Source organism: Mastigoproctus giganteus, chromosome 8 (genome assembly GCF_048544385.1).
Source record: "Mastigoproctus giganteus isolate SK-2022 chromosome 8, ASM4854438v1, whole genome shotgun sequence".
NCBI classification, from domain to species: domain Eukaryota; kingdom Metazoa; phylum Arthropoda; class Arachnida; order Uropygi; family Thelyphonidae; genus Mastigoproctus; species Mastigoproctus giganteus.
Genome location: NC_143582.1, coordinates 146,082,739 through 146,109,282, shown reverse-complemented (window position 1 = coordinate 146,109,282; position 26,544 = coordinate 146,082,739). Strand labels below are relative to the sequence as shown.

General features: G+C 37.4%; 1 protein-coding gene across 1 annotated transcript in view; it reads left to right on the top strand.

Moving 5' to 3' along the window:
* LOC150081900 (mitogen-activated protein kinase-binding protein 1-like) overlaps positions 1–26,544 on the top strand; it is a 470,343-nt gene that overhangs the window by 137,953 nt on the left and 305,846 nt on the right. Inside the window, exon 8 of the mRNA XM_090378972.1 lies at positions 20,800–20,960. Within this exon, the coding sequence (XP_090235098.1) occupies positions 20,800–20,960 (161 nt within the window). The remainder of the gene's footprint in view (positions 1–20,799; positions 20,961–26,544) is intronic.

Genomic DNA, 26,544 nt, shown 5'->3' with positions numbered 1-26,544 from the left:
TTCCCATTTACTCCAATCAATTAGAGGCAAATTGAAATCACCCATAATAAGGCATTGACGCTTACTTGCCCATTCCATTTGCATGTAGAGGCTTTTGTCATAATCTTCACAATCACCTGGTCTGTAGATTACTCCTACTCGCATTATACTTTTGTTTCCAACTATCTCACACCATACATTCTATACTAGCTTGTGAAATGTCTGAATCCGGGAAAGCTATCGTCACACTCAGGCTGCTTCTGATAAGAAGCATTAACCCACCACCCCTTCTATCTACTCTATCCTTCCTAAATACATTATACAAGCCGTACTGAAACTCATCATCCCCAATTTCCGGGTGGCACCACATCTCTGTAAGCCCTATTATGTCCGCGTTACTTGTTTTAACCAGCAGTTCGAATTCACTCATTTTATTGACGACACTTCTAACGTTACTGTATAAACAATTAAGATTTACTGTTCTTGTATATTTAACAACCCTTGAAGTTTTTTAGGCTCTCTTCCCTGATATTAGCTACCTGCTCACGTGAAACATCTTTGCCCCCAGAACATACATCTAGATAATACGTCCAGTTGGGGTAACAGATAAGAACTCTTAAGGTATGTGCAAGAGTTACATTGACCAATATTATCAGATAAACGCGTGTCAGTATTACCCACATCCCCCCTAACTAGCAGTTTCCCTGAACCTTTAAGGTATCCTCAATAATACTGGCAAAAACTTTTGCACCACCTTTGTTTAAGTGTATCCCGTCTCTACAAAACAAATTCCTTCTACCTACAAGTGTGGGCCATGCTGATAGAAATTTACCCCCTAAAGCCTTGCAGATTCCTTCAAGTCTTGAGTTAATTCACAAGGCTCTTAACATGTAATCCCCCCTATCGTGTCTGGGGAGAATTGCAGACACATAGACATTATGGCCTAGCTCGCGACATTTCCTCAGAATGTCCTGTATTTTTCCAACAAATCGTCAGATCGTGTACGTTTAATATCGTTTGTCCCCACATGAATAATAATATTTTCTTTACCCCCTTTAAAATCTGACAGTCTGTTGGTGACATCATTAATAGTTGCTCCCGGCAGACATACCCTGGTTCTGCTCCACCTATCTTTATTACAAAAAATATTCCCCGTTTTCCTGACAATGGAGTCTCCTAATAAAACAATGTCCTTTTTAACCAGAGTAGTTTGCACTTGGTTTTTCTGTTTTGAGGCTCGAATCGGGTGTGCATCACTTGGTAGATTGCTGGAGTTTTGAGTTCCTGACGAGCTCCCAGATGCATTATTTTTGAGGGCAAGCACTCGTTTTTTCAGGGACTCAAATTGTTCCATCAGTTCACCAAATTGTAATTTAAGATCAGTGCACTCCTTACATCGATCACAAAGAAAAGAATCCCCAGGTGAGGTAGGATTAGTCACCAGGTCGACCCTGGAAAACATACCACAGGTTCCACAACGGATTAAATCATGACTCACCCGTAAATCACCATCTGCTATTTCTGTGTGAGTCACGATACCCTGTGATGTGTTTAAGGCAGATCTCGTAGCTACCATTATAAAATTAAATAAATATCAATGAAAGTAACTTTAAAAAATTATATCTATAATATTATTAAAATCAAACAGTTACAGGAAAACGTATAACAAAATAATCCAACAATATCTAAATAAATCAAATATTTAAAAGCACTTTCCAAAAGTAAACCACTTAACTGAGGAGCCCTGTCTAAGCGTGTCCGCTCACCTCGAATGTCCAAGTTTGCAGATGGTACAAAGGTTGGCACGGGGTGGTTAATGACAGCAATGGCAGTGTGCTACTGCAACAGGATCTAGAAAACTTGAGGCATATGGGCTGCCTCAAGTTTTCTAGAGGCAGATGGGCTGAGACGTCGCAACTGAAATTTAACATTGACAAATGCAAAGAACCGTATATGGATAGAAGTGATCCCAGAGAAATGTACCAACTGTGTGGTACTATACTAAGGGTGGTAGTGAATGAAAAAGACCTGGGAGTAATTGTGCAGTCAGATATGAAGTTTTCTGAGCAGCTCAGACAGACTGCTAGAGCAGTTCATGGGGTAAATGATATACAGGAATTTTTCTAGTAAGGAAAAGGAGGTGATTATCCCTTTGTATAAGGCAATGGTCAGGCCATGCCTTGAGTACTGCATACAAGTCTGGAGCCCTCATTTTAGGAAGGTTGTAGAGTTGCTTTAGCGAGTACAGAGAAGGGCAACAAAAGATTGGCGAGAGGAACAAAGGGATCCTCTTACCAAGAAAGACTTAAGTTCTGCAAATTGCAGTGTCTGAAGACTAGGCACACTGTGAGGTGATCTGATTGAGGTATATAAGGCCTTGAATGGTTGTGCAGGCTCAAGTCTGATGCAATTTTTCGTCTTGCTCAGATTATGAACCTGAGGGGTAAATTCTAATTGAGGAAAGCAGGGGTATGCTGTCCTGAGGATGCAAGGCATGTACTGCACCTGGTATCCGGTATCCAGCATTCAAGGGGCACCTGAAAACCTGAAACTTAGGGTATATGGTGCCAAATTTCAATTGGCACCCGGGCACCATATACCCTAGGAAAATCCCTAGAGGAAAGACAGTTGTAGAACAGATGTGTGGAAATTTGCCTTTAGCCAGCAGGTAGTTGATTGCTGGGACAAACTTCCTTCTATCATTGTGGAAGTTGATAGCTTAAATAAATTCAAGGAGGAACGGGACAAACTTTTAGAGGGAGTGGATGTGTGAAATGGGTTTCTTTTTTTTTCTTTTTTTTTTTTTTGGCTGATGCTATATAAGCTTGCTTTCTTGCATCATATTCCTCTACTACTACAGTTTTGGCTATGAAAGATAGGAAACCTGTAGCAAGAATTGTGGCTGTTGGTGAAGCTGTAATTGTTACAATGTGTACTGATGATGCTACTGTCTTGAATAAAGGTGGCCCTGTCAGTTCACAGGATGTTGGAGAAAACTGGGACTTTTTTTTTCTACTTTGGTTAAGAGAAAATGATAAAACTCCAAGCATTTTATATCATTACCGTCATGCAAACCTTGTAAAAACAAATGATAGGGATGCAGTTTGTCCTTTCAAAGGCTCCTCCAACTGTAAGTGCTTGATCCCATGTGAAAGAAGCAAAGAAGTGTCCCAGACATTGTTACTTGAATGTGACAGGAAGAAGGCTGTGCCATCTTTGTGAACATGTTCCAAATTCTATACTCATTTGTATCCTTTTTTTGTGCATTGCCCTTCCAGTTAGCATTTCATTCATTCATATGCATAATGTATGTGATATTTGTAGTCTCTTGGGGTGTCTCTCAGAAGGTAATCTTGCAGTTGCTCTAACATTATGACTGAATTCCCTATGGTAATACCATCTCATAAATAATTTTTGAAAAACATGCTTTCACATGAGTTTACAAATGTGCATGTGAATAAACACCAGAAAGTTATTTGCAAGAGGTGATGTGACACATCACCTCTTGCAAATAACTGCCCTTGTACATCTGGTTGTATGACACAGCAGCTAAATAAACAAACCTTTTGAAAAGAGACCATCATATACAACCGTGTGTTTGTTTTTTGTTCAAATAAAATCGTTTTATGTTCATTTCAAAAGTACATCACAATGTTTTTAGACTAAACTGAGGATGGGGAATAACTTTCTTATCAAGAAAAAACAGGCTATTAGGAAAAATTAATTTAGAATCATAATATCTAAATACTTAGTACAGTTTTTAACATCAAATTTAAAAATTTCAGCCCAAATATGTATGACAAAAAAAAGGTCCATGTGACAAATAACAAAAATAAGTGAGGTAGACCCCCCCCCCCCCAGGGCATTTTAATCAAAGCACTATACAGTGGTACCTCGGATCACGAACAGCATCAGTTGTACTCAGGTTTGCGCGCTGTGAACATTGTTTGTCGTTGCATTGTTCTTGATACAATTTTTTTTGCTTTTTGCATTAAATTTACCCTCATTATGGCTCCCAAGAAAGTGAAAAGTGTTAGTGACAGTGTGTAAAGAAGCCTAAGCGTATTACAGTAGAAACGAAGAAGGAAATAACTAAACATGAGAATGGTGTTCGTGTTTCTGATCTCGCCAAGCAGTACGACATGGCTAAATCTGCGATCTGTACTATCTTAAAGCACAAAGATGCGCTAAAGATGGCTGATGTGGTTAAAGGAGTGACTATGTTAACGAAGCAAAGGTCTCAAGTGTTAGAAGAAGTAGAAAAATTATTGTTAGTTTGGATTAATGAAAAGCAGCTTGCTGGAGATAGTGTTAGCGAGGCCCTAATATGTGAGAAGGCATATTAGGGCCTCGCTAACACACTAAATCACCATGCTTTTGCATGGTGATTTAGTGGCGAAAACGCCAAATACAAGTGATGCTAGTGTTGACAAATTTAAAGCAAGTAGAGGTTCGAGAAGTTTCATCGACGAACTGGAATTCATAGTGTTGTTAGGCTTGGAGAGGCAGCTAGTTCAGACAAAAAAGCAGCAGATGTTTATGTGGAGGAATTTGCATACTTTATCAACTCTGAGGGTTACGTACCGCATCAAGTTTTTAATTACGATGAAACGGGACTTTTCTGGAAAAAAATACCAAGAAGGACCTACATAACCCAAGAGGAAAAGTCACTGCCTGGCCACAAACCAATGAAGGACAGGCTTACACTTTTATTGTGTGCTAATGCAAGTGGGGATTGTAAGATTAAGCCTCTTTTAGTTTACCACTCTGAAAATCTGCACGCTTTTAAATGCAATAAATAAAGGGTAAACTTCCAGTATTGTGGAGAGCGAATAGCAAGGCTTGGGTAACAAGATTACTTTTTATGGAGTGGTTGACTGAAGTTTTTATGCCAACTGTCAAGAAATACCTTGAGGAAAATAATTTGCCCCTTAAGTGTCTGCTGGTTATGGACAACGCTCTTGCCCATCCTCCAAGTATGGAAGAAGACCTTGATGTTGAATACGACTTCATAAAAGTCAGATTTCTGCCTCCTAACACCACTCCTCTCATCCAGCCCATGGACTAGCAAGTAATTTCCAACTTCAAGACGTTATATACAAAGGCTCTTTTTTCCAGGTGTTTCCAGGTGACCAACAACACGGATTTGACCCTGCATGATTTTTGGAAGGATCACTTCCATATCCTCCACTGCATAAACCTCATTGACAAGGTATGGAACAATGTCTCTAACCACACGTTTCAATCTGCCTGGAGGATACTTTTGCCAGGTTGTGTGCCTGATAGAGACTTCGAGGAGACAGATGTAACTCTAGTAAACGAGATTGTGACCATTGGCAAGAGTTTGGGCTTGGAGGTCAACAAGGAGGATGTGGTGGAGCTGGTGGAGGACCACAGACAAGAACTCAACACAGAAGAACTTGTTGAGTTGCAACGTGAACAGATGAAAGTTATGCAGGAGGAGCACTCAGGAGAGGAGGAGGAGGAGGAAGAGGTGGTACATGTTTCAAGTGCTGAGATCAAAGAAATTTGTAGCAAGTGGAGTGAAGTGCAGGTTTTCATTGAGAAGCATCACCCTAACAAAACTGTGACCAGCAGAGCAGTGGACATTTTAAATGACAATGTGATGTCCCATTTTCTGAAAATTATCCAACAAGGAAAAAGACAAATGTCTCTGGATCGTTATCTTGTGAAAATACCAGCCACCGAGCCAGCAATCGAACCACTTCCCAGGATACAAACAAGAGGAAAAACACCAGAAATGCCTGACATTATTATGGAATTGGACTCTCCTTCGAAGCAGTAGTCTTCCTCCTCTACCTGTGCTAGCAACTATCAACCACAAAGGTAAAGTTATACTGTATATTTTTGCCACACATAAATCCATAAAAAAATCAAAAAAACAATATGTTTCTGGGGCGGGCGAATGGATTAATTGGATTTGCATTAATTTCAATGGGAAAAATTGTTTCGGTTCGCGAACATTTCGGTTCGTGAACCGAGTCAAAGAACGAATTAAGTTCGTGACCCGAGGTACCACTGTATATAAAAAAAAAATGTTCTGTTTATTCTCTGACAAACCACATAGATCAATAGGTTTACAGCTAATCATTTTGACAAATGTACACTAAATTAAACATATTTAGTGATCATGTGAGCTCGGCCCATAGTCAACTCAGATTTATATGCTGCTGTGCATCCCTGATGACCACTCAACTATGTCAGTCCCTATATACATACTAGGTAATTCATGAGGATATGGCATAACTTCAGGAGCTTGTTTCTGATGCAGTTTTCAGTTCATGTGAACTTGAGTCCGATTCTGAATAGTTATGAGGTTATGTAATGTTTGTAGATTTTTATCAGCACACCATTGCAAATTGCACTCATAACTGGTATGCTCACCTGACTTTGATCGAACATAGCTCGATGAAACATGTGCAGTGTGTAGAGCAGTATTGTTCCTCTGTGTTACATTGTTACTTTCAAGATGCCTTTTACATTTACAAGTGCTGAATATACTGATATGGTATATGTTTATGGATTTTGCAATGGAAATACTGTTGCTTGCTGTCACTGAATACCAGCAGTGATTTCCAAATGCCAGAGTTCTGAAGTGACGAGTTATTTGCGAGTTTTCCAAACATTGCAATATTTTGGCTCACTTTCCACCATTCACATCCTATATGAGTATGCAGTTGACAAGATGTGACGGAGCAAGAGAACATTGTTGAGGCAGTTGATCATAGTTCTTGTGCTAGCACATAAAGGATATCCGTGAATCTCAGTGTTTCCCAATCAGGAAAACATTGGAGAACCAAAGGATAGCAATAGCATCCACATGCCCTCATCAGCCAAAAGTTTGAAACTCAGTAGATCAGTGAATGCTTTGTTAGATCTGTCCTGTTGTGTTTCATTTCAGCATTAGCATTAATAGTGGCAAATGATGCAAGAAAGGAAGCTTATACACATCAGCCAAAAAATATGGATGCTATTGTTATCCTTTTCTCTATGCTATCTTCACCTCCTTTTTTATGCATTACTTTACACTTCCTTTACTGCACTTTATTTTCCTTTTCAAAAACCATTCACCTTTACTTACTTCTGTTCTTCCATATGTATCCATTTTTTTTTTTTTTTTAAACCATTTTCTTACTTATATTTCATCTTCACTTCAACTTCTTTGTTATATCTCATTCAAAGACTGTTCTATTTTACCAACATGCATTTCCCTCAGATTCACCTTATTCATCTTTAATATCTTCCTTCAAATCCATTTATTACTGCATACATTGACTTTATTATTATTGTTTTAATTTTATTATACTGCTTATTTAATTTTACCTTAATTTTATCACAAACACTGTGTTGGGACTACCCTCCCTATCTTTATGGAAAAATTTGCCACTTTTACCCTCCTTATAAAAGAAATTATTATTATTATTTTTTTCATATTATTTTCATTCTATCAGAGTTTCCTTTTTAATATTTTTTCTTCCTTAGCTATATATGGAGGCATAGAAATGCAGTTTATTGATACTTAAGCAGGTATAGTCCCCTGAAGAATTACCTGCTTTACATATCAATTATTATAGCATACATCAAATATTTTATTATTTTACTGGTCTTTTCTTTCTCACATCTTTAGATTTCTCTTACATCAAAAAATTTTTCCATCCCCTTATTTGATGCATGCTATTCTATTGTGATCATTAATATTAATCATTTATTTTTACTTTTCCTCTTTAGCTTCATTCCATCTAATTGGCTTTCTAATTCAGACTTTAATTTCTTATAATTTAATGCATCACTTAGGTTGGTTCACCTTTTTCCCTGTTATCCACCTTTAATACTTCTCTTTCTTTTCATACTTTCTCTACTAGTTTTCCACTGTGTGCTCTTTATATTTCCATCTGTCAGCTCTTAATTATTATTACACACATGCACAAAATATGTTGTCTGTTAAGCATCTCTTTGAAACTCATGTTACAGATTCCAGCATTGAATTCTTGTGTGGTTTTTTGTCAGCCTTATACAAAGCAGTTTTGTCAAATGTAATTTGTTTTCTTCCTGGCTAACGGTAGCCAGGTTGCAGGTTTGTGAAACCACCATTTTTTTTTTTTTTATTATTATTATTATTTTTTTTCAATTAAACAAAGTTTTTATACAGTTATAGGTTATTTTAATTACTTGGTACTCTTCTATAATTTGTCAAGCAATATTATTTACCTACAAATACAACAGACTGATATGGTGTATGCCAGCAAACTGAGCAATGAGAACTATGATCAGTGGTATTTTCATGTGCATGCAGGCATCTAGGCATATTTACATCACCATACAGTTTGGTCAAGTCACAGAAGGCAGAGCTCAATGAATGCTTTGTTGGGCGTGTGGTGTTTCATTTGTTTGCCTTTGCACAATGCCTTCCATGGCAGCTTTCTTGGTACAGTTGCTTTGCTGGGTGTGTCCTGTGGTGTTTCGTTTCAGCATTAGCGTTAGTAGTGGCAAATGATGCAAGAAATGGCAAATGATGCTTACACACAACATCGGCCAAAAAAAAAAACACTTCCAATTTCACCTATCCATTCGCTCCAATAATTTATCTAGGTCTTAATTGAATTTATTTCCACAACAAACTCCCATCTCTTCCATCTATATGGAAGAGATGGGAGTTTGTTCCATCAATCAGCCACTTTTTGGCTAAAGGCAAACTTCCACACATGTTCTGGAACTCTCCTTCCTCAATTTAAATTTATGCCTCCTCACGTGTGTAGTCTGAGAAAGAAGGATCCCATCAGTATTGAGCTTGCTCAATACTGATGGGATCCTTCATTCAAAACCTTAAACACCTCACTCAGATCACCTCGCAGGTGCCTAGTCTCCAGATTTGACCCCCTTTGTTCCCCTCACTAATCTCGTTGCCCATCTCTATACTTGTTTCAGCAGCTCTACTTCCTTCCTAAAATGAGGTCTCCAGAGCTGTATTCAGTACTCAAGATGTGGATGGACCATTGCCTTATAGAGTGGAATAATCACCTCCTTATCCCTGCTAACAAAATTCCTGTATATCATTGACAAAACCCCATGAGCTGTCCTGGCAGCCAGTCTGCATTGCTCAGAAAACTTCATATGTGACTGCTCAATCACTCCCAGGTCTCTTTCATTCTCCACTATCCTGAGTGTATCACCATCCAGTTGGTATGTTACTCTGGGGTTACTGCTACCCATATGCAGTATTTTGCATTTGCCAATATTAAACTTAAATTGTCATTTCTCAGCCCATCTGCCTCAAGTTTTCTAGATCCTGTTGCAGTAGCATATAGTCATTCCTGTCATCAACCACCCTGCCGACCTTTGTATCATCTGCAGACTTGGACATAAAGCCTGATATGCATTCATCAATATCATTGATAAATAGAATAAAAAACAACAATGGGCCCAACACTAAACCCTGGGGGACTCCACTAATAATATTAGTCTCTGAAGAGCAATGTTCAGTGATTACCATTCTGTCTTTTCCCACTCAACCATCCTTTTATCCATAGCAGCAACTTGTTCTTAATACCCCATTGCTCCAATTCAAATAGCAGTCTTATCTATGTGCAACAGTATCAAAAGCTTTCCTGAAATCCAAGTATATAATATAAAAATTATTTTTTACCTCCAGTTTTGTTTTAAATGGCAGACTGATTGGCATGGTACATTGCTGTGAACTACTCATTTGGAAAGGTCTAGATTCAATTCTCATTGATAATTGGAGGAATTTCTGAAGTTCTCTTCATTCAATGCTCTAGTTAGCCAATCTTAGATGGAGTATGTAGGGTTTTTCCCCCATGGGTTATTTTGGGTTTTTCATTCCTTACAATATGCAAATCAGCCAATGAACAGATATAATAAAACACTTATGGTTATGAGCACATGCATTTCACAGTTAATGCAAATAAGTTAACATTAATCAACCCATTTAAACCTTTAAACACTTCAGTCAGTTCTCCTGGAAGGTGCCTAATTTCAAGAAGTTTCAATTTACAGAATTCAAGTCTTTCCTGGAAAGCATACCTTATTGTGTCTTTTGATAATTTTCTTGCTCTTCACCTGTTCCAACAGATTTACATCCTTCCTAAATTGAGACCTCCTGAATACAATACTTAAAATTCACTTTCCCATTGCCTTATAGAATGGAATTATCATCTATGGCACCACATTTGTACTATCTCTATAATGTCAGCATTTAATGACGTAACAAGTTCTTCAAATTCATAAAATTTAGTTGATATGCTCATAACATCGGTGTACTAACAAGAATATATGTTCTTAATTTTACTGTTATTATTCCTAAAACAGCTCACGTTTGCTTGAGGAACTCCAGTTGACCTGCTCTTGCCTTGCAGAAAACAATCATCCAGTTGGATGCTTGCAGCAGCATGTTCAAGAAGCAACCAGAGAGAGTATTACTCTTGATCTGGTTATCAGCAGTGATCATTTGTGTATTAAGAATTTGCAGATAAAGGAACCACTAGGTGGCAGTGATCACAGTGTACTGATGTGGGATTTACTTAAAGATATAATTACCATCAGGGGTTAAGGAAAGGGTTTTTGCTTCCATAAAGGTGACTAACGTGGTCTCAGACAGTTTTTAAATTCTGTACAGTGGGACCAACTGATGATATTACGAACAGCAAATTCTAAGTGGCAAGCATTTAAGGAATTAATCATGGAAGCTACTAGACTTTTCATACCAATTAAGAAATATTGTTCAAGGTTTAGACCTAAATGATTGTCAAATGAACTAATGAGACTCATGGCAGACAAGAACAATGCATATAAATTAATTGGTGACACAGAAGCCTATGGCAGATATAAGCTAGTCTGTAATCAAGTCGCAAAGGAGATTAGGCAAGTAAAGGCAGATTACGAGAAATATTTGGCAAAGGATGCTAAGAAAAACAGCAAGGATTTCTTTATTTATACGGGGTGTCTCAAAAAGATTGGTGAGGGGAACAAAGGGGTCCTCTTACCAAGAGATGCTTAAGTTCTACAAATTGCAGCAGCTGGAGACAAGGCACCTACGAGGTGATGTGATTGAGATGTATAACGCCTTGAATGGGTTGAGTATGCTGAACTCTGATTTGATTCTTCTGCATGCTCAGATTATGAACCTAAGGGGACATAAATACAAATGTTTAGGGGAGGTAGGTAACATCTAAAGGAATGTGAATCGCACAGCAACCCATAAACGGAAATGTCACCGTAAGTCGGTACACGGCGCTGTTCATCAGTTCGCGAGAGGGAAAATTTCTTGTTTACTAATTCAAGCAGTAGTCGTTGCATGAAGAGCATGCATCGATATATGAACTGTGAGCTGGCAGACATGCACCTAGTGTATGGATTAGCAGAGGGCAATTGACGAGCCACTCAACGAATTTATGGAGAACGCTTCCCAGACCAGACAGACATGTACCGGACCACCGTTTGTTTGCGTGTGTGCATCAAAATTTGGGTGATTATGGGTCATTTAGAGATAACAGGAGTAGTGCGGGCAGACCACGTTCGACGCGAACTCCCGTCGTGGAAGAAAGTGCGTTGAATGCCGTCCAGAATAATCCTACTACCAGCACACGTGCCATTGCCTCTGCCTTAGGAGTGTCTCATTGCAGCGTACAGTGTGTTTGGCATGACGATTCCTTACACCCCTTTCATCTCCAAAGGTTCAGTTTCTACTCCCCAAGATCATCCTGCACGTGTGGCTTTTGCGCAGTGGTTTCTCCAAGAAAGTGTTCAAGACTTGAATTTTCCAGCCTATGTTTCGTTCACGGATGAGGCTTATTTCACTCGGGAAGGCTTATTCAATCAGCATAATGCTCATGTGTGGGCTCACGACAAACCACACGGTGTGCACCCCCATGCGGCACAACATCACTTCGCAATAAATGTGTGGGCAGGTATGGTCGGTGACTGCTTAGTCGGCCCATACCTGTTACTTCTCGCACGAACTCCGCTAAATATCGGATCTTTCTTGAACAAGTTCTACCAGGGTTACTTGACGATGTTCCAGCAAACGTGAGATGCAACATTTGGTTTCAACATGACGGGGTGCCTGCCCATTATGGAAGATGTGTTCGTGACCATTTGAACAGGTGTTTTGGGCATCGATGGATTGGCCACGGTGGACCTGTTGCTTGGCCCCCATGCCCACCTGATTTATCGAGCCTTGATTTCTTTCTGTGTGGGGGCCCTCAAATCTATCGTGTATGAATTGCCTGTGGAGACGGAAATGGATCTCGTGGCGAGACTCGTCTGCGCTGCTGCTACTGTCAAAGAAACTCTAGGTGCGTTCGACTGTGTCTGCCAATCCATGCTGCGTCGGTGTCATGCATGCATCGCGTCTTACGTGGAACCTTCAAGCATCTGTTGTAACATCATGAAATGCATCCATCTCGTACTCCATTGTTATTATGTCAAATAAATGTTTGCCACTAATTACTGTCTTGTGTCATTTCTGCTTCTTGTGCCTCTGCTACTACTTTCCTGTGACATTTCGGGTTATGGATTTCTATGCGATTCACATTCCTTTATGTAACCTACCTCTCCTAAATGTTTGTACCAATATTTTTGAGACATCCTGTATAAACTCTAAAAGGAAGGGGCTGAATCAGATTGGTCCACTTGATATTGATTGTTCGACTGTTGATGATCCTGCTCAGATAGCCAACAAACTGAATGAATATTTTGCATCTACATTCACACATAAGGAGTTATTAAGGTTTGAAAATGGCAGAAGGTTATCAAATTGTAGCAGGGTGCTTAATTCTTTTGTAATAACTGAGAGCAAAATGGAGGAGAAATTGTTGAAGTTAAATATAAGAAAGGCACCTTGGATGGATAGGATTTATCCAGTTATATTAAAGGAGGTGGCAAAGCAACTAAGCAAACCCTTAGCCATAATTATGAGAGCATCCTTGGACTCAGGGGAGGTCCCCACGGACTGGAGATGTGCAAATGTATCCCCAATTCACAAAGGGGGATTGAATGGTGACAAGTAATTACAGACCAGTTAGTTTAACTTCTGTTCCATGTAAAATAATGGAATCACTGGTTAAAGATGCATTGCAAGATCATCTAGACAAGACTGCAGCAATAATTCAGACACAGCATGGGTTTGTTAAGGGAAAGCCTTGTCTGATAAATTTAATTGGATACTATGATGTGATTACAAAGGAACTGGATGCAAAAAATAATTTTGATATCATATACTTGGATTTTAGGAAAGCGTTTGACATTGTTGTGCATGGAAGACTACTGTACAAATTGAAGCAGAATGGTGTTAAGGGTAAGTTGCTACAATGTATAAAAGTATGGTTGAGTGGCAGAAGATAGAGAGTGCTAATCAATGCACGCTTCTCTTCGTGGACTAATGTTATTAGTGGAGTTCCACAGGGTTCGGTGTTGGGTCCACTGTTGTTTTGTATATTTATCATTGATATTGATGAAGGTATATCAGGCTTAATGTCGAAGTCTGCAAATTATTATTATTATTATCAGCCATATGGTACAAGGAAGCCTGAGGCTTATCCTGCACCAGCCAAAAAAAAAAAAAAAATTCCCAAGTTACTCTGAGAGAGAGAGAGAGAGAGAGAGAGAGAGAGAGAGAGAGAGAGAGAGAGAGAGAGAGAGAGAGAGAGAGGAATCACCAAGAAAGAGAAGAATGATGATATCCAGCTCAGGACTCTAAGTTTGCCAAATCCATACTCACCAGATGTGAGCCCCTGGGGTTATATGATACAAAGGTTGGCAGTTTTGTTAATGACAGTAATGGCAGTGTGTTACTGCAACAGGATCTAGAAAACTTGATGCAGATGGGCTGGGAAGTGGCAGCTGAAGTTTAACATTGACAAATGCATATGGGTAGAAGTAACCCCAGAGGAACGTACCAATTGTGCGGTGCTACACTTAGGGTGGTAGTAAATGAAAAGGACTTGGGGGTAATTGTGCAATCAGATATGAAGTTTTCTGAGCAATGCAGACAGGCTTGCAAGAGCAGATCATGGGGTTTTGTCAGTGATATACAGGAATTTTGCCAGCAGGGAAAAAGAGGTGTTATCCCTTTGTATATGGCAATGATCAGGCCACGCCTTGAGTACTACATGAAGGTCTGGAGGCCGGCCTCAATTTAGGAGGGATGTAGATTTGCTTGAACGTGTACAGAGAAGGGCAACAAGATTGGTGAGGGGGACAAAGGGGTCCTCTTACCAAGAGATGCTTAAGTTCTACAAATTGCAGCAGCTGGAGACAAGGCACCTACGAGGTGATGTGATTGAGGTGTATAACGCCTTGAATGGGTTGAGTATACTGATCTCTGATTTGATTCTTCTGCATGCTCAGATTATGAACCTAAGGGGACATAAATTAAAATTGAGGAAAGACAGTTGTAGAATAGACGTGTGGAAATTTGCCTTTAGCCAGCAGGTGGTTAATTGCTGGAACAAACTTCCATCTGTCGTGGAAGTTAATAGCTTAAATAGATTCAAGGAGCAACTGGAAAAATGTTTAGAGGGAATGATTGTGTGATTTTTTTTTTTTTTTTTTTTTTTTTGGCCGATGCTATATAAGCTCATATGCTTGCTTTCTTGCATCACATGCCTCTATTACTATTACATTGTAATGTATCTTTTTAATTCTTGTAATTACCTTGTAAGCATATCCCAATAGAAGCACTGCAAGAGTTAATTTCTGCTCTGCTTGCAGCTGTTGTTAAACTGTTAGTATGTTTATCCCTCATTCCATCCTCCTGAAACTAATATTATTAAATTCATTTATTACCTGCAAGGTGTGCCCCATCTGGAAAGCCCTCTTACAGCCATCTGGCTTAGAGGGTTTTCCAAATGTAGGATATAACTATATATAATATACAAAGTTGGTTGGTTGGTTGTTGTAGGTTTTTCGGTTTATCAACCGACTTAGATATTATATAATATATAGATATTATGTTATGTAATATATAGATATTATGTTATGTAATATATAGATATTATATTATATATATATTATATGTAATATATAATATACAATTTACAAATATATACATGTATATATTATGTTTGTAAATTGAATGTGTTCTCTGGCCAATTTGCTGTTTTCTGGGTGAAAAACCCAAGTTTCCATGAGGGGAAACTGTGCTACCATTTCTCGAGTCTGACTAACTCAGCCACATTCTGAGAAAGGCCCATAAAAATTTTTCATGTCATTGACAGAATTAGCACTTGCATCTTTTCTGCCAGATGTGGGGAGGATGGTGATTATACCATGCTACCTATGAATATAAGGCTGTTAAATATAGTTACATATCACATTGTTACCCAACTGCAAAACTAGATATTATTTCATTATTATTGCATTACATATACAGGTGACCCCCGCGTAACGCTGATAATTTGTTCCGGAAAAACAGAGCACTAAGTGAATCCACGCTAAGCGAGCGCCGCATTCCCATAAGGTAACATATGTATCTGTGAGTTGCGGTTGGTGCCATAGGATATTTTCTAATCAATAATAAACGGTAGTGAAAAGATGTACAAATGTCGGTCAAAATATTTAATATTCAAATAAATATTTGTAAATATAAAATATTCTGCATTACATACGTATATAATTATGTGACAACTACTTACGTATCAAAATTAAACTTAAAATTCCAATTAAAATAATGAATTTAACTGATTTAATTTAATTGATGAATTTAATCATGAAAAATGTGTCAATTTTGGGTTGAACTTTGGCCCTCTTCCAAATAAACTAAAAGGGGTATTAATTTTAAATCCCCCTCAGCGTTACCACTCAACAATAAAGTCAACCGTCCACCGCTTTGAAACTTGGCATTTTTTTTGCTTCTTTCAATATGAAACTTCTTTTAGGCATTCATTTCCACAAAAGTCCTGCTTCATCTATGTTATAAACTTGTTGAGAAGTATAACACACAATACCCTTCTCCAATAATTTTAACAAGTTCTTTTTTGAAAGTTTTGGCTCCTTGATCTGCACTTGCGGCTTCTCCCTGGATTTTAAATCTATTCAACCAGCCCTTACTAGTTTTAAATGGTTCCAATTTTTTTTTTTTTTAGGTGAGTTTTCTTCAGATCATCATATAGGCTAATCTCCCTCACTTTTTTATTATTTATGAATTCTGCATGATATTATCTTCAATAAAATTAGTTAGTCTTTCCATTTCAATCCTAATAGCCGGCCTAGCCTAGTTGCTTGCAGTGGAACAGCTGTATTTCCCGCTGCTAAAATTAATTCTTTATTTTTTTTATAATTGTTCTTACAGTTAAACTTGCAAGTCCTAAATTATGGCACACATCTGCTTGTCTTTGACCGGAATTGATTCGCTTCAAAATGTCTAATTTAATTTTCAAATTCAGTAGTATTTTTCTTACATTTATAGTCTTCGTATTGTGCCCAGACGTTGTTGCTTTTTCATTCTTTTTGGCCATTATTAACTCTTCGAAAATGTAACTGCGTTGGTTGCATTAATTATGATACAATGTTCAAGTAAACTGTCCGTTATGCATGATGTGTAATACTGTACTGAGTGATTACTAGACTTCGGATAAATGCATATAACGCAAATATTACAAGCAATATACTTGATCATTTTTTAAAATGTTGATCTCAGAACTACGTAACAAGTCACTGTACTGCAATTAAATTAGCGTGCAAGAAAATTGCACTGAGCGTGGGAAACGTTTTAATGCTGTTTTGCTATTCATTTTCAAGCTACTGACTCCATCAAGTGAAACAATTTCGTTAAATATGCCAAAAATACAATCTGTAAAAGAGCGTTATAGTGATCTGTGACAGCGTTATAGTCAGATACGGGTTATAATATAAGAACAGCGTTATAGTGAATCAGCGTAAAGCGAACAGCGTTATAACGGGGGCCTGCTGTATATGTATATACACACATTGCTTATCATTAATATGTGAATGCTCCTCTGTTAATAGTTGGCCACATCTTACCACATTGTACCCAAGCACCCTGTGTCAGATGCAACTATAAATATGTTCATAGGCCTTCAAGGAGACAGTAGTGTGATTGTGAATGCAAGATGACTGATCAACAGAATGAACAGACTTCCAGTGGAGATTATAACAGGGTGGAACAATAGCAGTCAGTCTGTACATGACATTTCAGAGGCACTAAAAATTTATAGGTCAGTGATTAGTGATGTGATCTGCAAATGGAAGTGGACTGGTGCTAAAATAGTCGTGAAATGACCTGGAAAATTTCTGACACAGACTGAACATGGCAAGAAAGCACTGCAATCATTCGTCTGCTCAGAATACAGGTCAACATTATTGCAGGACACACACACACACACATACTTTCTGTCTTTCTGAGTGAGACACCAGCACATACAGTGTACAGGACGCTGTACAATACAGGTTACCAGGTCTTGTGGCTATTCACAAGTCGCTAATCCCGTGATTAATGCCAGATGCCATCTAGCTTGATATAAGGAACTGTTCTTGGACTATAGACCAGTGGAAAGCTGTGCTTTGGAGTTATAAGTCACAGTACATAGTCTGAATGTCTGTCTGATAGTTGTGCTTGGGTGTAGTGGATGCCCAGAGTTTGCAGAGGCAGTGCATGATAGCCTAGGACCATTGGTTGTTTTGGACAAAACCATGAATGCTGTCTATCTAGACGTCCTAGACATTAATGCATTACCTACATTGTGGCAGCACATCAGGGAAGGCCCATACTTGTATCAGCAGGACAACACTCCATATCATGTTGTGACAGACTGTGTTGAGGACATACGAGTTGAAAAGTTGGACTGGCCAGCTTGGAGCTCTGGCCTCAATCTTAGCATTAGCATTAGCATTAGTAGAGGCATATGATGCAAGAAAGCAAGCTTATTCAGCATCAGCCAAAAAAAAAAAAAAAAAACACACCACTCCCATTTCACCCCTCCGTTCGCTCGAAATACCTGTCCAGTTGAGCCTTAAATTTGTTTAGGCTATCAACTTCAACAACAAGTGATGGAAGTCGGTTCCACCAACCAACCACTCGCTGGCCAAAGGCAAATTTCCGCACATCTATCCGATATCCGTCCTTCCTCAATTTGAATTTATGCCCTCTGAGCTGATTATTCTGAGCAAGATGAAGAATCCCATTGGCATTGAGCATGCTCAAACCATTCAAAGCCTTATACACCTCTATCAGATCACCTCGCCGGTGCCTAGTCTCCAGACTCTGTAATTTGCAAAACTTAAGCCTTTCTTCGTACGAGCAACCCTTTGTTCCATTCACTAATCTTGTTGCCCTTCTCTGTACCCGTTCCAGCAGCTCTACATCCTTCTTGAAATGAGGCCTCCAGACCTGTATACAGTACTCAAGATGTGGCCTAACCATTGCCTTATACAAGGGAATAATCACCTCCTTATCCCTGCTAGAAAAATTCCTGTATATCATTGACAAGACACCATGAGCTACTCTTGCAGCTTGTCTGCACTGCTCAGAGAACTTCATATCTGCCTGCACAATTACCCCCAGGTCCTTTTCATTCTCCACCACTGTCAGTGTAGTACCGCAGAGTTGATACGTTGCTCTGGGGTTACTGTTTCCCATATGTAGTACTTTACATTTGTCAATGTTAAACTTCATTTGCCACGTCTCAGCCCATCTGTTCAACCTTTCCAGATCCTGTTGCAGCAGCATAGCGTCAGTGGTGTCCTTAACAACCCTGCCAACCTTTGTATCATCTACAAACTTGGACATTAAACTTGATATCCCATCATCAATATCATTCATAAATACCGAAAACAACAACGGACCCAACACTGAACCCTGAGGATCTCCACTAATAACATTAGTCCACGTTGAGCAGTGTCCATTGATTACCACTCTCTGTCTTCTGCCACTCAGCCATTCCCTTATCCATAGCAGCAATTTGCCTCCAATGCCACACTGCCCCAATTTGTGCAGCAGTCTTCCATGTGCAACAGTATCAAAAGCCTTTCTAAGATCCAAATATATAATATCAAAGTTATTCCCTGCATCCAGTTCTTTTGTGACTACATCATAGTATCCAATCAAATTGGTCAGGCAAGACCTGCCCTTAACAAAATCATGCTGTGTCTGAGCTATAACTGAATTCTTGTCTAGATGATCCTGCAGTGCTTCTTTAACCAGTGCCTCCATTAATTTACCTGGAACAGAAGTTAAACTAACAGGTCTATAATTACTTGTGTCAGCCTTTGATCCTCCTTTGTGAATTGGGGTTACATTTGCACATCTTCAGTCTATGGGTACCTCCCCTGAGTCCAAAGAAGCTCTCATAATTATGGCTAGGGGTTTGCTTACTTCCTTTGCTGCCTCCTTTAATATAACTGGATAGATCCCATCCACCCCAGGTGCCTTTTTTATGTTTATCCTCAACAATCTCTCCTCCACTTTCCTCTCAGTTATTACAAAATCATCCAGCTCACTGCCAATGTTTACTTTACCTACATCATTCTCCTTCCTGAATAACTCCTCATGCGTGAATGTAGATGCAAAATACTTGTTTAGATTGTTAGCCACCTGAGCAGGATCCTCAACTGTTGAACCATCAATATCCAGTGGACCAATCTGATTCATCCCTTTCCTTCTTGAGTTTAAATAGGTAAAGAACTCTTTTCTGTTTTTCTTTGCATCCTTTGCCAAGGATTTTTCGTAGTCTGCCTTTACCTGCCTAATCTCCTTTGTGACTTGGTTACAGACCAACTTATATCTATCATAGGCTTCCATGTCACCCATTAATTTGTATGTATCCCATGCATTTTTCTTCTCTGCCACATGTCTCATTAGTTCATCTGACAACCATTTAGGCCTAAACCTTGAACAATCTTATAAAGAACTTCTGGAATGAATTAGATCATTGGGTGTATGTGAGGCAAGACTGCTCAAAATTCAGAGCTGAACTGGCTGCTGCTTTGAATGCTGAATGGTGGAAAATATCAAAGGATATTTACAGAAAACTGACAGAGAGCATGTTCCATGGAGACTAGAGGCTGTCATAAAGGCTAACAGTTTCAGCACATATTATTAATTTTCCTGTAAATAAAGGTTATTTGTAGATATGCAGGTGTCTGGATATTAATGGTAAGGCAATGTATATATTATGTATAATGTAATAATATATATATATATATATATAAACTCCTTGTTATGCAGTGTGGGAAGCACAGAGTTATTCCATTGAATCAGTTGGATCTAGTTCAGACATAGTCATACATCTGATGGTCAGAGGAGTAGATTAAAGTAGAATTAATGTAGATTAACAAAGTATTCCTCATGTGTGACTGTAGATGCAAAATGCTTATTCAGTTTGTCAGCAACTTGCACAGGATCATCAAGAGTTGAACCATTGATATCAAGTGGACCAATGTGATTCAACCCTTTTCTTCAACTATTAACATAAATGAAGTCTCTGCTGCATTTCTTTGCATTCTTTGCCAGAGACTTCTCTTAATCTGCCTTAGTTTGCCTGACCTCCTTTTTGACTTGATTGTGGACTTGCTTGTGGAAGGAATAGGGTTCCTCATTAGTTATTTTGGATTCTTCAGTCCATACAACAAGAAGAGTGGCCTACACATGTCTATACAGATATAATTCCTGATAAACCATATGAATTGTTTATCAAAGAAATTGATGAACCAAGCAAAGCAGATCTTTTTAATTGATATAATTTAAAGAAATATAGCCATCCTAAAGGTAAATAACCTGTGTGTTAATGGTGAATAACAATATTATTAATACTGTTTTATTTTCAGACTACAGTGGCAAACAGCATTTCTATTGGAGGTGGCTATATTGCAGTTGGTTGTGCAGAAGGAATTGTAAGGTGCTTTAGTCCGAGGGATCTAAGGTTCATCTGCACCTTACCACGACCTCATTATTTAGGTGTTGACGTTGCCAAAGGGCTAACAGGAAGGTAAGTGAATGTTATAATAATTACTATTATTGCTGAGGAATATAACATTATCAGATTGTTTCAAGACCACATTGGCAGTTTTGAAATAATCTGGTGTTGTTGCTAACCTAAACCAAACATTTTCAGATTTCCTAAACCATTCTTTTACTTTCTATATTTCAAAACAGAAAACTAAATTTAGGGCAAAGGCTTCAGGAATATGAGAGCTATAAAACATTAATCTATAATATTATTTGGCAAAGTCTCATTTGTGTGTGTAACCAAAAAAAGTAAGCTAATTTTCTAATCATCAGTCTCATTTTATGAAACAAGTTGCAATGAGTTATCTCAGTCTTGCACTGCAAATAAACAACATTGCTCCACTAAGAAATACGTTACAAGTTATTTCTAGTGTGTGCTTTTACCCAGATGACTGTGTCAGTGATTATTTTTATTTCATTAGTGGGTAACTAGGCATCAGATTAGAACCTGACAAAATAAATCTCAATCTCAATCCCTTAAAGTATCAAAGAAAATATAAAATGAATAAAATATATGTTTATTTATTTTTATTTTTTTATTTAAAGAATTAAAAAGAATGCATATTGAGGTATTGACACGGGCACTTGATTTTGAGATCTTCAGGACCGAATATGTATGAATTATGAAAATATATTTGAGCTGGGAAGTGGGATTTTTGAGCTAACCCTACCTCAAAAGTGAAAGATATTCAGTCAGTAATCCTCATAAATAAACCTCTACCTTCTTGTCTTTAGAGAAAATTTGTGATTTGAGAGGTGTACTTTTGGTGATTCTTCTCCATATGATATTTCTTTATCAGTTGTGAAGTATATAATTGTTTTAGTGTTGGCAGTATGATGCATGGAAACAAAGCATATAGAGCACAAACAACAAAAAAATTACCCACTTCATTTGTCCATTCCTCAATAATTTGTTCTAACCTTTAAATTAAGTTAATGTTAATTCTGGTGTTAAGTGTTAATGTTAAGTGTCATTGTTAAATTTAGTCTTATCTTGGTAAGGGCCACCAAATTGATTGTCTGTTCTTAGACCTTTCTAAAGCTTCTGACTCTGTTCACCCTGGTGCCTCCGTAGCCAGGTGAGCAGGAGCAGCAGTGCGTAGCACACGCTTTTTGATTAGACTGGGGTTCAAGCCTGTGACCACCAAATATGGAGGATGCGGAAAGGTCAGGGAATGACCACCACATATCTCCGGAGCAATATGGCCTTAGTTGCTAATGCTCATAAAAACCAAATAATAACAACAATAACTGTTTACCCTAAAGTGCTTTGGAGTGAACCGAGTCATAAGTTACTGTCTTATGGAACATTACCACCTTCACTTGACTGTATAATTCAGTTAAGTAACAGGTCAGCAAAGTCTATTCGTGAAGAGGCTTCATCCTTCACTGTTTTTCCCTCTTCCAGAGTGCCACAGGACTCTCCTTTGGTCCCTCTATTGTTCATCAGATATTTCAATCACCTTGCAACAGTGCTCCAAACTTTTGATGCCAAATGTATGTTTGCTGGTGACATCAAAGTCTACAAGGTTGTTGATTCAATCTCCAATGCTCATATTTTACAGTCTTGTTTTGAATTCATCTTATGACTCAGTGAAAATAATCTCTTTAATACGAATAAGTGCAGTGTCAACTTTTTTCCAGATGTCAGCTGAAACCTTTAATATTATTGAATTATCAAGATGAGGTCATAGTTGTTGATCACTTCAGAGATCTTGGTGTTACCATTCATCAGGATCTTCATTCGTCAGCTTGTATAATTAACATTGTTCCCAAAACATTTTGACTTCTTGTTCTCATTAAACACACTACTTCAGAAATCTTGGTGTTACCATTCATCAGGATCTTCATTCGTCAGCTTGTATAATTAACATTGTTCCCAAAACTTTTTGACTTCTTGTTCTCATTAAACACACTACCTCGGCTTTGAGTAGTGAGGCTGTTATTGTATGACCCTTTTCAAGCAACTAATTTTACCGAGTCATAAGTTACTGTCTTATGGAACACCTGTTACCAATACCTGTTATTGCCTATTGTGCCATTATTTGATCTCAATCCCAGAAATATCTTTTGGACCTATTCAGACTTGTTCAAATTAAATAATTTTTTCCTTTGTTTCAAGAACCACATTAAGTTCCATCTCAGAGATTATAATGTTCTATGCAACATTCTTATTTTTCATTTAATTCCTCTTAATTTACAATATAACTTTGTCTTGCTATTTCATTTATAATAAAACTCTTATAGCTTTTGTAACTCTTATTCCTTGGCATGTTTCTTGAGCAAATTCCTGGCTTCAGTACACATTCTCTTTACCTCTTCTTAGAATGAATTATTCATCTATGGGTCTGGTATTTCATGGTACAAAAGTAATTAATCTTTACAGGATATTTTTGTTCTCAAAAATTCATTCAGGAAGCTGACTCTTGGTGTGCTAAAGTAACTTTTTTTTAATTCTGCTATTAACCTATTGCATTCAGTTAAGACTAACCAAGGATTGTGTGTTGTTCAAAGCTGTAAATAGTTGCATATTATTGATTATTGTGCAATCATGTTAATTATTTTGTATTTCTTCATACATGTGAACTAGTGTGCATTATTCAAAATAATAAGTAATGTATGCATTATTCAAAATAAACAAATATATAAATAAATTTATTCAAACTACCTACTTCCACAATATAGCTCAAAGTTTAACGTTTATTCTGAATACATCTATTCCTTTTAAATTTAAATGGTGTGTGTGAGTGAGTGAGTGATCTTAGAAACTGAAGATGCCATTAGCATTTAGTTTTCTTAACACTTTTAAAGCTCTATATGCTTCGATTAGGTCACCACCCAGATCCCTAGTTTCCAGAAATTGTAATTTACTCAACCCCAGTCTCTCTTGGCAAGAATATCCTTTTATTCCCCCCCCAACCAATCTTGCTGCTCTTTTTGCCCTTTCCAACAGATATATTTTTTTCTTAAAATGAGGTTTCCAAATCTGTATGTAGTATTTCAGATGTGGCCTAACCATTGCCTTATACAGTGAGATAATCACTCTTTGTTCTTGCCGGCAAAGTTCCTGTACATCATTGAAAGAACCCTGTGGGCTGTTCTAGCAGTCTGTACCTTGTATTTATCAATTTAAATCTTATTTGTACTTTTCAGACTATCTGCTTACTTGTTGTTGTTGTTGTTGTTTGGTTTTTAGGAGCATTAGCAACTAAGGCCATATTGCTCCGGAATATGCGGTGGTCATTCCTTGACCTTTCCGCATCCTCCATATTTGGTGGTGACGGGCTCGAACCCCGGTCTAATCAAGAAGCGTGTGGTACGCACTGCTGCTCCTTCCCACCTGGCTACGGAGACGCCATCTGCTTACTTTATCTAGATCTTGAAGTAGCACACCCTGATTACTGTCATTAACCACTGTGCCCACCTTTGTATCATCAGTATAATTAGACATTAAAGTTAAAATATCTACATCAGTATCACTAATAAATTAAGGGGCCTGACCAACATTAAGGGGCCAACATTAAAAACATTAAGGGGCCTAACCAACCCCTGTGGTACCCCACATACCCCAGTAGTGGCAATTTATAACCATTCATCTCCTGTCACACTTACCTTCTCTTATCTATAGTAATAACTTTCTCCTAATGCTATTTTACTGAAATCTAAGTATATGATGTCAAAATTATTCTTTGCTTCTAACTTCCTTTTCTATTCTAAATTATTCCTATTCTAACTTCCATTTTCTTGATCTGACTGGTCAGGCATGATCTACCTTTAACAAATCCATGCTGTGATTTCCTTATGGCTTCATTCCTGTCAAGATAAGCTTGCAACTGTTGACTCCATTGTTTCCTTGTCACAGAGGTTAGACTTACGGGTCTGTGGTTGCCCATTTCATCCTTTGAACCAACCCTTTAAACAGGACATACATTTGCATATCTCCAGTCTTTAGGGCTTTTCCTGAATCTAAGGGTACTCTCATTATTATGGCTAAAAGTTTAAATATCGCCTTTGTAGCTTCTCTTAATATAATTGGATAGATTCCATTAGACCCAGTTGCCTTGTTCACTTTTATCTGCAGCAGTTTCTCCGGCTCCTTTCTGTTATTTTAAAATCATTTAACCCCCCCATCCATATTACATAAACTTCTGTTAACCCTTTCTTTAAAAAGTGTCAACACAAATGAAAACTTCTTTTTAAATATGGCAGTCCCTCCTTGTTCTGAGGCTAGTGATTCGCAGAGCTTGAAGTTTGTTTCTTATTTATTTTTTTTATGTCTTTTGCTAATCAAAAAAAGTTTTTAAAAACTGTTTTGAAATAAAATGGTGAATGTAGTCAATCCTTGCTCTGGAAAGAGCAATATTAATTAACAGTTTGTATGACTAACTATTAGTTTTATTGATTAAAAGGTTAAATATTGATTTTTCTCTTTTCATTATATAATTTACAGTCATTTCTTCCTATAATCATTTCCTCACACTTTAAAAACTGTAGTAAAATTTCTTCCACAATCATCTTACTTATAAAATAATACTACTTTGATATTTTTAAATTTTTTGTTCTTCTTAGTTAAAATAATCTCCCAGTGGTTGTAGTTCATTAAAGCAAAACAACAACAAAAAAAAATATCAGTGTAGAATTAACCGTTTCCTTCAAATAAAAAGTGTTAAAATCAGTTTTCTGTTATTTTTTTAAATTTATACTTCTCTGTCTTCTAGAAAAGCTTGGCATTATACAAAAAACCTGTTTAATGTATCCTTTTCCCTTGTTGTGCAACATGCTACTTGGTGTTCACGATTGGCATATGGGAAATATCATTAAATTCACAAATACAGTTTGTTAAAAAAAAAAAAAAAAAAATTTAGTCTCACTCCGGTAGTCTCAATTTTTTTTTTTTTTTTTTTGTTTATAAGTGTGTAGCAGTTTTCATTGGCTTTATCCTTTCTTTTTGGTGGTGGGTGAGGAAAAGATATTTGTTTTGATATTTATATTTTTATTCCTGTTTGCACTAATATAAATTGGACATAGCATGGTATGTATTACATTTGATGGATGTTGAAAGATAAAGATTACTACTAGATTTTGTAATTCGGCATTTTATAGAAAAAATTTCCTTTTTAAATTTCATCTGTAAAATACAAAACAAGAATATAAATTCAGAATTCCTCTACATTATAGAATTGATATGTTCATGAAAATTCATATTATGAAATTCCATAGTATGAATCCAGTTTTTTTCATTGACTCCTTTGCTGTAAGTGGAAATGTGTTTTTACAGAATTTTCTTCATTTCCCTGTTGTAATATGATGGTTGTTCCAAAATTAATATCTCCAAATTTTTTCTTGGATGTTATTACAAGTATGCCAATTTAAACTGCATGTTATATTATATACTTATTATTATTATTATTATTATTATTATGTACTTATTAAGTAACTCACCTCACTATCTGTTGGGTTAAATGAACATAAAAGGTATAAATGAAAGAATTTTAAAACTTCTGATATGTAAGTTTGTTCAAACAACCAACTTTATTTAATCTGAAATGCATTCCAGTCAAAGT